This window comes from Elephas maximus, chromosome 3 (genome assembly GCF_024166365.1).
Source record: "Elephas maximus indicus isolate mEleMax1 chromosome 3, mEleMax1 primary haplotype, whole genome shotgun sequence".
Lineage (NCBI taxonomy): Eukaryota > Metazoa > Chordata > Mammalia > Proboscidea > Elephantidae > Elephas > Elephas maximus.
In genome coordinates this window covers 95,478,887-95,495,173 of record NC_064821.1, presented here as the reverse complement: position 1 = coordinate 95,495,173, position 16,287 = coordinate 95,478,887, and the positions used below count along the sequence as shown (strand labels likewise).

General features: G+C 43.4%; 1 protein-coding gene across 1 annotated transcript in view; it reads left to right on the top strand.

The window, feature by feature from the left end:
• The window catches only part of ORC1 (origin recognition complex subunit 1), a 44,607-nt gene extending 33,306 nt beyond the window's left edge, over window positions 1–11,301 (top strand). The window contains exons 10-18 of the mRNA XM_049879242.1: window positions 1,246–1,343; window positions 2,643–2,744; window positions 3,669–3,840; window positions 4,121–4,228; window positions 4,500–4,649; window positions 5,361–5,480; window positions 8,145–8,314; window positions 8,807–8,894; window positions 10,443–11,301. Coding sequence (XP_049735199.1) covers window positions 1,246–1,343; window positions 2,643–2,744; window positions 3,669–3,840; window positions 4,121–4,228; window positions 4,500–4,649; window positions 5,361–5,480; window positions 8,145–8,314; window positions 8,807–8,894; window positions 10,443–10,637 — 1,203 coding nt within the window. The 3' untranslated portion in view covers window positions 10,638–11,301. The remainder of the gene's footprint in view (window positions 1–1,245; window positions 1,344–2,642; window positions 2,745–3,668; window positions 3,841–4,120; window positions 4,229–4,499; window positions 4,650–5,360; window positions 5,481–8,144; window positions 8,315–8,806; window positions 8,895–10,442) is intronic.
• The last annotated feature ends 4,986 nt before the right edge of the window (window positions 11,302–16,287 follow it).

Genomic DNA, 16,287 nt, shown 5'->3' with positions numbered 1-16,287 from the left:
TATAAAATTAACACATCCAGGAGGCATCACCTGATGGAATGCTTAACCTATACAACAATGAGACTCCAACTCCAGTCTGCTGAGCTTCACACATTTCAGAAGGGACCCACCTTGAGGCTAAATTGGAATGGAGATGCCTGAAGTCCAGAGGCAGAAAAAGTGGCTAGCATACTGTTTATGCCAAAGGTCATGAAAGGTTTTAAACCCAAGGGTCTGAGAGACTTCTGCCTGAGGAAAAGGTAGAGAGATTATCATCACTCTACAGCCCAGAGGGTAGGGGGTTGAAGTACTTTGCAGAAACTATCCCAGTGGAGATGGAGTTAGCAGGCCTGCTCTAAGGAACCCAGTGAAAACAAAACAGTTGCCATGGAGTCGATTCTGACTCTTGGTGACCCAGCATGTTACAGAATAGGACTGGTGCTACACAAAAGCAGATCACCAGGCCTTTCTTCTTTGGTGCCACTGGGTGGTTTTGAATTGCCAACCTTTAAGTTAGTAGTTTGAGCACCACCCAAGAACCTGCAAGGAGCTCAGTAGCAAGGAAGAAGAGAAAACAGGGTTGTTTCCCAAGTCTAAGCAGTGATCCTAGGGTTTGGAGTGGAAAAATCCTGTGAGACTTCCTCACGAACATTATTGTGGAATATGGAAGATCTGAGTTAAAGCTGGAAACCCTGGTGGTGTAGTGGTTAAGAGCTTCGACTGCTAACCAAAAGGTCTGTAGTTCAAATCTACCAGGCACTCCACGGAAACTCTATGAGGCAGTTCTACTCTGTCCTATAGGGTCGCTATGAGTCGGAATTGACTCCACAGCAGTGGGCTTGGTTTTCTGGTTTTGGAGTTAAAGCTGTGTCACCTTTTCAAACTAATCTAGAAAATGACTCAAGCTTCCTACTCTGCCTTGTATTGGGTAACACAGACAGGGTTTCTTAATAATTTCTTGTCTCTCTTTCAAGATGATATTTTAGTTTTAAACAATTTTTAATCCATATTTTATTTATTCCTTCCTCATGTTGACACTGTTCTCAAATCCTGATGCTGTATGTGAACTAGAAAAGAGAAAACGTGTTTGGGCTCTGAACAAAATGCGTGTGTAATTGTAAGGTGAAAGAGGGAGGATCCTGGTGCTTTATACGAAGGAACTAAGGATTTCACCACCTCTCTTCCTTTTATCAGGTGACCTAGATGGTGTTTGGGGTTTGTTTGGTTTTTTCCCCGTCTGAAATGTGTTCTCCTTTTTGAATACAGCCTAAGCGTAGAACTCCGTGTCAGGTCACGCCCCAGATCCGCAGCCGAAGCTTGGCTGCCCAGGAGCCAGCCAGTGCGCTGGAGGAGGCCCGGCTTAGGTAAGGGAGATGGACCTCTGCTTCATTCCCATAAAGTGGGGGTAATCCACAGTCGTTCACGTACCTGACAAAGGTAGAGTGAAATGAACGTGTGTGTTTGAAACCGGACCAGTGGGTCTATGCCCAGAGTGCAAGAAGCCAAACTGTCAGATGCTGGTTTTGAGAGAAAGGCTAACAAGTGGGAACGCAGAGGTATTGGCCTCAGATTGAGTTCCCTGATCTGCATGAGCAGTGTACAAGTTATACTTATACCTGTGCATTTAAGGGTGGAGGGAAACAGTAGGCAGGATCAGAGGTTTTACCTATTCATAGTTTCTACTGATTTATTTATTATGAGGTGGCGGAAGTGGCCAACGGAAGAAACGCTTTTGAAATGGGCTCAGATATAACCCTGGTGGTGTAGTGGTTAAGTGTTATAGCTGCTAACCAAGAAGTCAGCAGGCCGAATCTACCAAGTGATCCTTGGAAACTCTACGGGGCAGTTCTACTCTCTCCTGCAGGGTCGCTATGAGTCGGAATTGACTCAGTGGCAACGGCTTGTTTTTTTTTGTTGTCGATGATGCATTTCCAGTGATTTTGGTTCCTTGGCATGAGTCTTTTGGTTCTTTGACATAAGTTCTCTTGCATTATTGAGCATGCATGGCAGCCTAGGGTCATTTGTCGGTCATTGTGCTTTGCTGCACATGAGCCAGTTAGATCTGGACTCTTCCAGGGCTTTCCCAAGGCCCTGAAAAACAACTTCGAGGAAGTGAGTGACATGGTGGGTGGGGAGGTGACTGGGAGTGGCCTGGTACCTGGTGGAGTACTAATAATTGGGTGTCTTCAGCCTCCAGAGTCCACTAACATGTTTTAAAAGAAGCCTTTGTCAGGTGCATCTGGGTGAGCTCAGGGGCTCTGGGGGCGTCGACCAGCCAATTGGCTACCGTCATTCTCTCAAGGCTGGAGGATGGGTAGTCAGGACTCAGCTTTGCAGTTATAGTACTCTAAAGAACCATGTGGGGCCTTTTCTGAAACACATAAGCCTAGATCCTGCCAGAAATCAACTAAGCCAGTCTCTTGGGATAATGTTCACCCATGTGACTTGGGCGAGCTCTCTGGGTGACACCTGTCCTTGGTTAAGAACCACTGAGTTGGGTGATTTAGGTGGAGAAAGGGAGGCCAAGGGTTATAGGCCAAATGGAGAAAATGAAGAATGAATGCATTCCCTTGAATGTGTGGTTGAGGTTTGACGTAGAATTTATTGAGGAGGTGGTGAAATGCTTCTAAAGTCCTCTTTTTGCACATTTACCATAACTGTAGGCTGCATGTTTCTGCTGTTCCTGAGTCTCTCCCCTGTCGGGAACGGGAATTCCAGGACATCTACAACTTTGTGGAAAGCAAGCTCCTTGACCGCACTGGAGGGTGAGTCATGCTGAGGCAGGCAGGATGGTTTGAGGGGAAGGACCCTGACAGCATGCCACCTCTTGGTCTTTCCTCAGTGTGAGGAGAATAGGCAAAATCACTGCTTAAGCCTAAAGCTTATGAAGCAGCTGTTACCAAAGTAATTTTATAGGAATAGAAATTCTGCTTTTCAGAAAGAATGAAACTGGCCTTGCTTCGGTAGGCAGTTTGCATACAGCATTGCTTATGGAGTAGATGGTTAGCTATAAATAGGTCTGTCTTTGTCATCTAGTGCAGCTATAACAGAAAGACCAGAAGGGAATGGCTTTAACAAAGAGAAGTTTATTTCTTCACAGTCAAGTAGGCTAAAGGTCCAAATTCAGGGCGTCAGTTTCAGGGAAGGCTTTCTCTCTCTGTCAGCCTTCTCATCAATCTTCCCCCAGACTAGGAGCTTTTCCATGCAGGGACCCTGGGTCCAAAGGGCACTCTCTGCTCCTGGCACTGCTTTCTAGGTGGTATGAGGTCCCCATGTCTCTCTGCTTGCTTCTCTTATGTCTCAAAAGAGATTGCCTCAAGACACAATCCAATGTTGTAGATTGAGCCCTACCTCACTAACAACTGCTGCCCAACCACCCTCATTAACATCACAGAGGCAGGATTTACAACATACAGGAAAATCACATCAGATGACAAAATGGTGGACAGTCACACAATACCAGGAATCATGACCCAGTCAAATTGATACACACATTTTGTGGGGGACATAATTCAATCTCTGACAAGGTCCTACTGTGACCCTCTTCCAAGGATGGCTCTTACTGCTTTCACCTTCACATTTCAGGGGTCTCAATCCTTCCCTCAGGACACATTCCTACACTCCTGGCTAATTACCGTGTGAGGAGGCTGGCCCAGACCCAGCCTGTGGGTCTTCCTTTCTTACCCTAGGTGCATGTACATCTCCGGGGTCCCTGGGACAGGGAAGACTGCCACTGTGCACGAGGTGACACGCTGTCTGCAGCAGGCAGCCCAAGCAAATGATGTTCCGCCCTTTCAATACGTTGAGGTCAATGGCATGAAGCTGACAGAGCCCCACCAGGTCTATGTACAGATCTTACAGGTAAGCAAAGCTGTTGGGGCTTATTGGTCATGTGATAGTAATTTTGGAAGGGCTTCTGGGAACAGTTTGTGACTTGTTTGAACTTCAAACACAGATTTTCTTCCTTTTTTAATCTTCTCATATGGTGTCTTCTCTTGTCCTTCCAGGTTAAGGTTGAGGCTAGAGTGATACTGAAGTCCTCAGGCTAAAAAGCTTACTCTGCTTCCAGATTTAGCTTTAAGCCCAGAGGAGTTAAACCCTTAGAGTTTACCACAGCTTAAGGTGTTTTTCCCCAATGCAGAAGCTGACAGGCCAAAAGGCAACAGCCAACCACGCGGCACAACTGCTGGCAAAGCGATTCTGCACACGAGGCTCCCCTCAGGAAACCACTGTGCTGCTTGTGGATGAGGTGAGAAGGTACCCACAGGGGACTGGAGGAGAAATGGGACCATACTTGACTAATGCTTCAAGAGCAATTACTGGGCAGGAAGGAGGTCCTGGCTCTGTCCTTCATGAATCAGTCCATTCCCAGGTGGTGAGAGGGGTGTGTCGCAACTTAGAGAATGACCCTTTTGACCTCCCCTTTGCTGCTCTGGTGGTGTAACCCGGGAAACACATGCAGCCAAAACAATGGTAACACTCTGGGGCTGACCCTGCACCTCTCACCATTTCCCTGACAGCTCGACCTCCTGTGGACTCAGAAACAGGACGTCATGTACAATCTCTTTGACTGGCCCACTCACAAGGAGGCCCGGCTAGTGGTCCTGACCATTGCCAACACAATGGACCTGCCAGAGCGAATCATGATGAACCGGGTGGCGAGCCGACTGGTAGGTCCTAGGGCAATTCTCGAGCTGTTCTTAACAGCCCCATAAGCTGGAACAAGAAGTTCTTCCGCAAAAATGAATACCCAGGAAACTAACATAAATGGGAAAAATTAAGAAGAGTGATTTCCCTATGTCGTGTCACCATTGCATGATTTTCTGCAAGCATCACAGCTTCTTGGTGTTCTTCTGCTAGTGCACTTTTAAATTGCACAAGCCATGGAGGCTTAATTATTTTAAAAAGTATTTAAGCACTTATAATGTGTAATGTGCCAGGCAGTGTTAGATGCTTGGAGTATAGCAGTGAACAAGGCAGATGTGGTTTCTGCCCTTGTGGAACAGGAAGTACAACATCAAAGATGTATTTATAAGCAGGATGAGGGAAGCCAGGGGCTATGGCTGTGCATATTGTAGTAGATCATAAGATCTTCCCACCCACTTTGAATAAAGCACCTCTGCTTCACCTACTTTTAACAATTCTGTTACAATAAAAGGTTCTTAAACTAAATGAACAAATAGCTATAGAACTACTCCCCTACAGGACCCACTGGCCACTGTCAGCAACAAAAGGAGCTGAAAGCAGTCCTGGGATGAAGTGTTGTGTGGATTGTTGCATGGCACTTGGAAATCAGGCTTGGGACCTGTGCATTTGCCTTCCACCTGGACGATCGGAGTGGGCATTCAGTGACCTTGTTTCTCTGTTGTCTTGGCTCCCAGGGTCTCACCAGGATGTCCTTTCAACCCTATACTCACAGCCAACTGCAGCAGATCCTAATGTCCCGACTCAAACACATGAAGGTCTTTGAGGATGATGCTATCCAGTTGGTAGCCAGGAAGGTAAGTTGCCTTCGGGGAGCTCCTAGCTGTACCTACAAAGCAGTCACAGTCGTGGGCACCTTCCAGGTGTGAGACCCTGTGCTGTGTGCTTCAAGGCTGAAGTTGAGGAAGTCCTATAAAAACAAATACCAAAAAATAGAAACAAAATTGGAAAATTCCATAACCTTCTCATTGAATAATCAATTAGAAGGCCGTGAATATGGTAGGCTTATATGAGTCAGAATCGACTCGACGGCAGTGGGTGGGTGGGTTATATACAAGTTAACATTAATTAATTTGGGGGAACAAACAGCTTTATATAATGAAGAGGGCAGTATAATTGGAGTCGGATAGACCCCACCTGGTTTGAATTCTGGCTCTAACGTTTACTAGTCAGGTGGGAAGGTATAAGAGAGTTATTTAAAACATCGCTGAGCCTCAGTTTTCTTCTCTGAAAAATGGGAATAATAATAGCTACCTCATAGGGTCCTTTTGAGAGTTAATTGAGGTCATGTCTATAACCTACCTAGCAAGGTACACATTCCACGCTAGATATGGGATTTTGGGTACCTATGTCTTCCAAGCTCACTAGGAGAAAGAGTCTACCCTACAGACCAGTCTTTGAGCCAGCTGAGGAACAAAATGGGTTAAATATCTGCTTCAAGATGAAAGAAAGAAACCACAAATTCACAAATATTTCGGCACTGAAAAGAATTATAAACTTATTTCTAGTTTCTTCTTGTTCCAAACGATCTGAACTCTGAACACTTACAGCAGCAGCACACATCTGTAACACCTGCTTGGAGCTGGATACTGTACTAGGTTCGGGGTTGGAGGTGAGCCAGATATGGTGCCCGTCTTCAGACTTTGCCCTCTAGGAGATAGTTCCTAGGAGAGACCCTCGAAGTTACCGTCTAACCCTTCTATTCAGGAGAGGTTTTTTTTTTTTTTTTTGCTTCTGCTATCTGCTATCATTAAGTTTCTAGGAGTTCTTATTTTTCTCTGAATAGTCCTTTTTTTGTGTGTCATTCTATATATTTCAGGTTGTTGTCTCTCTTTTTCCTCTGAGATGCTTTTGTATGTTGGTGTTTTGGTCTCTTGTACTATATTTGAATTCTGAAAACAGAAATGTGTGTGTGTGTATTCATATGCCTGTTCAGTTTGGTTTTTAAACTTATTATACCATAAATTTTGGAAGGAAATAATCATTTTGGGGATGTCGCCAGGCTAGATATGATGGTCATCAGGTGAGTGGTAGAGATTTGGAGATTCTTGGCAAGTTCCAGGAATAACAGAAACTGCGAAGTCCTTGCAGGCTGTAGGGAGTCCAAGAATTCCCTCAGTGATGCCTTTTTACTATGAGACCAGAAGAACTGGATGGTGCCCAGCTACCATTACTAACCATTTTGATCAAAGATTCTACAGCAGAATCCTGATCAAAAGGGGGAAAATATAGAACAGATTTTTAAATTTCTCATGGAATCTAGACTTTCTGGAGCCATGGAGGTTGGAAACTATTGCCCTGAGAAAAACTTAAACCAAAAATACCCCCTGAAATCTTTTTAAAACCAAACAACTTAGCTGAACTAGTAAGGAATATCTGCCTTGAGCATTGTGCTCTTTTAGGATCTATCTGTGTGGGATCAAATGGACAACAGCAATTCAAAAGATTAGATAAGAACCTTAGGAGGCAGTGAGTTTATGTTAATTGGGGAGGAACAATTTGGAAAAGGAGGGTAGGAATTATTGTACAACTTGAAGACTGTAATCAGTGTCACTAAATTATACATGTAGTAATTGTTGAATTGGCATATGTTCTGCTGAGTATATTCTTAACAACAAAAATACAATAAATTGTTTTAAAAAAGAATTCCTTTGTTGAAACTTAAAATGCAAGTGGCTTTCTACGTCAGCTTGGGAAAAGGTAGAAGATTCCCTGGGGAGGGAGCCCAGGAGCCCCTCAGCCTCAGTGTACACGGAAAGGAAGGAGCAGCAGCAGAGCTGTTGTGGGTTCGTCTGATTCTTCTGTGTCTTCAGGGTCTGTGGTTTCTTTTCCCCATTCCCGACTGATGTTGTCTTAGCCATTGACTAGGCAGTCCCCCAAATTCACCACGGGCTACAAGGGAGGCCCAGGCTGTAGCTTTATCTCTACATAGGCTCTCCCGCTACCTCCTGGCCTTGGCTGGCTGCTTGTGGGGTCACACTGCTCTATTCCTGCAAAGAACAAGAACGCTCCTGTTCTAGAAGGATCAGTAATGATATTGGGCTAAGGGTGTCTTCTTCTAGACTTTGGCTTTCTTAATATTAATCAAAGCTGAGATTGTCTGCCCTTTCCATTGTGGAGTTACCCATAAAACCAAGACAAAGGTTTGGACTCAGTGAGTAGAGTCCCAGGCAGAGCACAATAGTTTACTTCCTATGTGTCCACAGGCTCCCAGCCAGGAGTAGGGACTTAACTTGCCAGCACCACCTTCCTTTTTCAGTGGAACACAGAATTGATGTGACAGTATGGTTTACAGATAATATTGAAGCTCAGAAGGTCATTTGCCCAGGGTTGGACATCTAGGTAAATGGCAGAACCAGGAGTCAGACCTGGCATTGTGATTGCAAGGCCAGTATTGCATAGATCTGGGCTGAAATGGCAGGGGGACCTTATGTGATTAAAATAAAGTGTCCTTCTTGCAGGTAGCAGCCCTCTCTGGAGATGCACGACGCTGCCTAGACATTTGTAGGCGTGCCACCGAGATCTGTGAGTTGTCCCCCCAGAAGCCTGACTCCCCTGGCCTGGTCACTGTGGCCCACTTGATGGAAGCTGTGGACGAGATGTTTTCATCATCATACATCACTGCCATCAAGTAAGATGCTTCCTCTTATTTAACCTGGGCCTTGCTGGAGAGGTCCAGAGTCTGGGAAGGCCATGGCAATGTGTTCCTTTGTCTCAGTTTTTAGTCACTGAGCCTGAATTTACTAAAGACGTTCTTTTTCTTAAGGGGTGTAGTCTAGTCAGGGAGACAGACCGGTAAACCTCAGGTAGTCACCATTTGTTGAGCTGTACTGTAGTGTCACTGTAATGTGGGGCTTAGTGGAATACATGCATTATGGGGGTAAGGAACAGGAAACAGCCAGTGATATACTCAGCTCATGAATGAGGGTGCTGGTATGTTCCCTTACATTTTCCGTAACAGTTCAAGACTTTAGGCATAAAGGCTAACCTTGCTGAGTAATACAGGGGAACACATTTCCTAGTTCTTTCTCTTTTCTAAAGACACAGAGAAACTATTTGACTTTTCCTCTGGGCCGGTGGTCCAGCCACTTGGGAGCACTCACATCTCCTCATTTCTTTTAAGAAATTCCTCGGTTCTGGAACAGGGCTTCCTGAGAGCCATCCTTGCAGAGTTCCGTAGAACAGGCCTGGAGGAAGCAACATTTCAACAGGTGATCATTCTCCCTCTGGGTTTTGTTCTGGTACCTTTAGAATACATGGGAATTCCTATCAGTGTATATCAGTTTGTCTATTTTGTTCCACCCTGATTATGCTAAAGAACATCGGGCCAGCACCTATTTTAATTAATAGAGACCTTTAGGAGGTGGTTTCTGCACGTTAGATGGAAGGCCTACTCTGTGCCAGAGGTTGTTCTAGGAGTAGGAGCTTCAAAGATGAACAAGACAGAAGTTACCGTCCTACTATAGCTTATTTTGTAGTGGGGCAAGGATTCCAGAATGAGACCACGTGTAAACAATCACAAAGATCAGACTCTGAATGCTATTTGAGGTTGCATAAAAGGAATCATTAGAGCACGTTCCTTAAGGGTCCAATCTAAGACTGCTGTTGGTAGGTCAGGAGCTGCTTTGGAAAATGAATTGTTAAAGATGTGTGTGTGTACCTGAGAGCGTGCATTATGTCTGTGGTGCATGTTGTTGACATCTTTATTTAATTAACATAGGTCAGGGAAATGTTTTCCTTTTGGCTACTTTTTTAATGGGTTGTTGGTACATTGTCTAAGGGGCCCTGGTGGTGCAGTGGTTAAGAGCTTGGCTGCTAACCAAAGGGTTGTCCATTTGAATCCACCAGCTGCTCCCTGAAAACCCTACGGGGCAGTTCTACTCTCCTATAGGGTCACTATGAGTTGGAATCAGCTGGTTTGCTTTTTGCGGGGTTGGTACATTGTTTATTAAAAACTTAGTTGATGGTCATGTTTTGACCTTTACTGTTCCCCTTCTAAGAGTCCCACACAGCTCTTCTGCAAAGAGTGATGCAATCTAGTTTGTAAACATCTCCTGAATACCTGTAGTGTGTCACTAACTGTGGTGGGCACCAGAGACACTGAGCTGAATCAGCGAATATCTCTGCTTCTAATAAGCTCTTACTTTGGTGATGGGGATAAACTCAAACAATTACCAGGAAGTGGCACAGACTCACCTGACCCAGTGGGGGGCTTTGTGATGGGGTTCTAGTTCTCTTCCTCCCTCCCCTTATTCAGTATTCTCTCTGGGCCTTTGTGCTTTTCCAAGAGTCGTGCTGTGGCACCTGCTCACCGTATCAGCTAAGGAAAATGCCCTTGTAGCAAAACTTGACTGGATTATGACAGTCTCAATTGTAGACTCTCAGCCCCTGGAGACCAGGACTGTCTGTAACAGTGACAATTGCTGTGTGTTTATATCCATTAATTCACGAGGGTGGTGGCAGCACATTTTATAGATGAAACTGAAGCTCAGAAAGTGAAGTGTCACTGCCCAGGGTTGCGCACCTAGGTAAATGGTAGAACCGGGATTCAGATCTGGTGTTCGATTTCAAGGCCAGCATTGCATTCCGCCTCTGCATTTGTATATCATCAGGTATCCATTGACGATTTCTGAGGTATTTCATATCCTGGACACCAAGTGTCTCATTTTCCCAAAAGAAGAAATAAAATGATCAGACCCAGTCATACCTTGCCTCTGAACCCTTCAGCAGCTCACCTCGGCTTTGCTTCTTGCGTGCAGGTGTACAGTCAGCACGTGGTTCTGTGCAGGATGGAGGGACTGCCCTACCCCACCATGTCCGAGACTATGGCCGTGTGCTCACGCCTGGGCTCCTGTCGCCTGCTCCTCGTGGAGCCCAGCAGGAATGACCTGCTCCTTCGTGTGCGGCTCAACGTCAGCCAGGATGACGTGCTGTACGCACTGAAAGAAGAGTGAGGGGCTTCGACAAGGAAGGACTCCGCTCTGCTGTTTTTTAAAGTCTGGTTTTCTTTTCCGAAACACAGGGAATTGTTGTAGAGAAGTATACTGAATGGGAATGGCTGTGTCATCTATTTTGAAATTTTCAGTAAATGGCTTTTTCCAGAGGGTTTGGGAAGTCTACAATCATTGTGTTGTTCCTAGCTATCGTGGTGTTAGCCCCCAACTCATGGCAACCCGGCACACAGTGGAACAAAATGCTGCCCAACCATCCCCACAATCAGCTGGGATTGGACTCTTGTGATCCGTAGGGTTCTCACTGGCTGATTTTCAGAAGTAGATCACCAGGCCTTTCTTCCTAGTCACTCGTAGTCTGGAAGCTCTGCTGAAACCTGTTCATCATCACAGCAACACAGAAGCCTCTACTGACAGACAAGCTGTTGCTGCATGTGAGGTGCACTGGACCAGAAGTGATTATGGGTCTCCCACATGGAAGGCAAAAATTCTGTCACTGAATCAACACTGCCCTGACACAGTCTTTACAAACATCAGATTATAAAACCAAACTGCACTTCCCACAATAGGCTCTTCGTCTGAGTTTATGTCTGTTATCAGCCCTACCGTTGATTTAATGGCAACATACCATATATGAGCGTATGCACACAATATACTTGTATCTATATAATCGTTCTGGGAGAAGATATAAGGAATTGATTACATTGGTTACCTCTGGAAAAGAGAACTGAATGACTAGGATAAGGGGTGGTAGGAGGACTTTTCACTGTGTCATTATGTGCCTTAAATTTTGAACCATGTGAATGTAACAAAATTTAGTTTATAAAAAAGAACTGCTGGGAATAATATCAGTAATATGTAATCCCTAGCAACAAATAGCTAGAAAATGTAATTTTTAAAAGGTAACCATTTATCACAAGAAGTTTTAAAAAAGATACGTGGCACAGAAAATATGTGGTACTAGGAATAAATCTAATAGCGAGCTATAATTAATCTCTTATTTATAAATCAATTCCAATCAAGATCTTGCAGAGTTTCTTGTATAACTTTGCAGACTAATTCTAATATGTGTGTGGAAACCAACAATGGGTTTAACTGGCATCTCAAATCGCCTCTGAGGCCCTGAGAAACACGTTACCACCCATGTAACAGGCCTGCCAAAAATGTTTAAACTAAAGCTATTGATGAGAAAATTATCAGACAAATTCAAACTGAAGGAGAGAATTCTGCAAAGCAGCTAGTTACGCTCTAAAAATGTCAATATCACAAAAGACCAAACATGGAGGATCTTGAAAGAATAGACATGATGACAACTAAATGTACCACATGAACCTTTATTGGGTCCTTGTTGTTAGGTGCTGTGGAGTCAGTTCCGACTCATAGTGACCCTGTGCACAACAGAACGAAATACTGCCCGGTCCTGCACCATCCTCAGAATTGTTGCTACACTCGAGCCCTTTGTTGTAGCCATTGTGTCATTCCATCTCACCGAGGATCTTTCACTTTTTCGCTAACCCTCTATTCTACCAAGCATGATGTCTTTCTCCAGGGACTGATCCCTCCCGACAGCATGTCCAAAGTATGTGGGATGCAGTCTCGCCATCCTTGCTTCCAAGGAGCATTCTGGTTGTACTTCTTCCATGACAAATTGGTTCATTCTTTTGGCAGTCCACGGTATATTCAATATTCTTCACCAACACCACAATTCAGAGGCATCAGTTCTTCTGTCTTCCTTATTGGCCAGCTTTCGAATGCATATGAGGTGGTTGAAAACACCATGGCTTGGGTCAGGCACACCTTAGCCCACAAGGTGATGTCTTTTCTTTTTAACCCTTTAAAGAGGTCTCTTGCAGCCAATTTGCCCAATGCAATGCATCTTTTGATTTCCTGACTGCTGCTTCCATGGGTGTTCGTTGTAGATCCAAGCAAAATGAAATCCTTGACAACCTCAATCTTCTCCATTTATCATGATGTTGCTTACTGGTCCAGTTGTGAGGATTTTTGTTTTCTTTATGTTGAGGTGTAATCCATAATGAAGGCTGTGGTCTTTGATCATTAGTAAGTGCTTCAAGTCCCAGTGGTCAGCAAGCAAGATTGTGTCACCTGCATAAAACAGGTTGTTAATGAGTTCCTCCAATCCTGATGCCCTGTTCTTCATATAGTCCAGCTTCTCGTATTATTTGTTCAGCATACAGATTGAATAGGTATGGTGAAAGGATACAATCCTGATACACATCTTTCCTAACTTTAAACCATGCAGTATTCCCTTGTTCTGTTTGAACAACTGCCTTTTGATCCATGTACAGATTCCTCATGAGCACAATTAAGTGTTCTGGAATTCCTGTTCCCCACAATATTATCCATAATTTGATCCATATACTCAAATGCCTTCGCATCGTCAATAAAACACAGGTAAACATCCTTCTGGTATTCTCTGCTTTCAGCCAGGGTCCATCTGACATCAGCAATGATACCCGTGGTTCTATGTCCTCTTCTAAATCCAGCTTGAATTTCTGACAGTTCCATGTTAATATACTTACTAACGCAGCCACTTCTGAATGATCTTCAGCAAAATTTTGCTTGCATATGATATTAATGATATTGTTGGATAATTTCCACATTCTGTTGGATCACCTTTCTTGGGAATAGGCATAAATATGGATCTCTTCCAATCAGTTACTTGGCCAGGTAGCTGTCTTCCAAATTTCTTGGCATAGATAAGTGAGCACTTTCAGTGCTGTATCTGTTTGTTGAAATATCTCAACTGGTATTCCGTCAATTCCTGGAGGCTTGTTTTTCACCAATGCCTTCAGTGCAGCTTGGACCTCTTCCTTCAGTACCATTGGTTCCTGATCATATGCTACCTCCTGAAACGGTTGAATGTCGACAGATTCTTTTTGGTATAGTGACTCTGTCTTTTCCTTCCATCTTTTGATGCTTCCTGTGTTGTTTAATATTTTCCCCATAGAATCGTTCCGTATTACAACTCGAGACTTGAATTTTTTCTTCAGTTCTTTCAGCTTGAGAAACGCTGAGCGTGTTCTTCCCTTCTGGTTTTCTATCTCCAGGTCTTTGCACATGTCATCATAATACTTTGTCTTCTCCAGCTGCCCTTTGAAATCTTCTGTTCAGATTTTAAAAATCTATCCTACATTAAAAAAAAAAAAAAGTTGTAGATACCCATATGGAGTAAATTCATATTAAATGATAGTATTATGTAAGTGTTAAATTCCACGAGGGTGGTAAAATATTGTGGTTATATAGGAGAATGCCCTTGTTCTTAGGGATTCATGCTGAAATATTTGGGGGTGAAAGTTCAGATGGCCTGTGTAATGGGTCTCCCAGAAATTCATATCCTCCCAGAACCTCAGAATGAGACCTTATTTGGAAATAGGGTCTTTGTAGGTGTAACTAGTTAAGAATCTCGAGATGAAGTCCAGGATTTCGAGTGGGCCCTAAATTCAATGACTAGTATCTTTATAAGAGAAAGGAAAGGGAAGTCTGGACACAAACACACAGAGAAGAAAGCTATGTGAAGACAGAGACTGAAGTGATGCTGTCACAAGCTAAGGAACACCAGGAGCTGGAAGAGGCAATGACGGATCTTTCTCCGGAGACTTTGCAGGGAGCGTGGCCCTGCGGACACCTTGATTTCAGACTTCTGGCCTCCAGAACAGTAAGAGAATAAATTTCTGTTGTTTTAAGCTACAAAATCTATGGTAATTTTTAATGGCAATCCTAGGAGACTAATACAGTCTTCAACAAATTTCTCAAATAATTCAGCAAAAGAAAAAAATGTATATACACACACACATACGTATATTTATAACTGCATATAATGGACAGAGGTTCAAAGTTATAAAGATCTCCACAATTAATAATAATTAAAAAAAAAAAAAACTATTGCCGTCTAGTCGATTGTGACTAATGGGGAACCTACGGGGCAGAGCAGAACTGCCCCATAGGGTTGCCAAGGATAGGCTGGTGGATTTGAATTGCTGACTTTTTGGTTAGCAGCTGAATGCTTAACCACTGCACCACCAGGGCTTCACTGGAAATAATTTGGCAATATTTAATTTGAAAAATGTAGAAATTCTATGAGCCAGCAGTTCCATTCCTAAGGATATGCTCTAGACAAAAAAAAATAATGATAATACATAAGAAATCATATCCAAGAATGTTCACAGTACTGTTTGTAATGGCAAACCACTGGAAAAGTGAATTGTGTATTTTCATACTATGAAATATCACACAGAGGTGAAAATAACTCCAAACTATACGTATCAATATGGATGAAGCTTACAAACAAGGCTAAGTGGGAAAAGAAGCTGAAGGATATATGCAGTATGATACCAATGACATAATGTTTAAAAACTTGCAAAAAATACTGTGTATTGCTTAAGGATACATACATATCTTGTAGAAATTAACAGAAAAGCTCAGGAATACTAAACACCAGATTCAGGATAGTCAGTACTTCTTTGTGAAAGGGAAGTTTTGTAATATGGAGGGTCTACAGGTGGCTTCAACTGTGTTATAGTGTTTTTTTCATAAATTTGGTGGTAGGTGTCCATGTATTTATTAATTGATACAAGAAATAGGAAATGTTGAGTGCCTACTATGTACCAGGCAGTGTTTTGTTATGCTGTACACAGGGTCTCTGAGTTGGAATTGACTTGAGGGCACCTAACAACAACACTATGTACTATGCGCTGCTCTAGACACTGGAGATACATTAGAGAAAAAACATTTCTGCCCTCATGGAGTTTACATCCTAATAAATGAGAAATATTGCATATCTTTGTGTACATCCTAAATATTACATTATAAAAATTTTAAAAATATATAACTCAACAACAAAAAGAAAACATCGTTAAAAAATGGGCAAAGGACTTGAGCAGACATTTCTCCAGAAAAGATATACAAATAGCACTGAGCGCATAAAGGGATATTTGATGTCATTAGTCCTTGTTATTAGCTGTCAAGTCATTTTCGACTCAGTAGAGTTTTCTAGGCTGTAATCTTTATGAGAGCAGATTACCAAGTCTTTCTCCCATGGAGCCGCTGAGTGGTTTGAACCACCAGTCCTTCAGCTAGCAGCTGAGCACTTAACCATTGCACCACTAGGGGTCCTTCACATCCACTAAACCAAAAACACAAAAATCATTGCTGTCAAGACCCTATTGAGTCAGAGTAGAACTGCCCCATAAGAGCTGCTGAGTGGGTTCCAAGTGCCAACATTTTAGTTAGCAGTTGAGCACTTAACCATTGCACCACCAGGGCTCCTTCACACCTACTAAACAAAAAAAAACAAACCAGTTGCTATCAGGCCCTACAGGACAGCAGAACTAACCCCATAGAGTTTCCAAGCCTGTAAATCTTTATGGAAGCTGACTGTCACATCTTTCTTCTGCAGAGTGGCTAGTGGGTTTGAACCACTGACCTTTTGATTAGCAGCTGAGTGCTTAACCACTGCACCACTGGGGCTCCTGTCACACCCACTAGGATGGCTACATTCAGAAAAATTTCACATGTATTGGCAAGAATGTGGAGAAATTGGAATCATGCATTACTGATGGGAATATAAAATGGCAACCACTATGCCAGTTTGTCGTGCTGTGGGGGCTTGTGTGTTGCGGTGATGCTGGAAGCT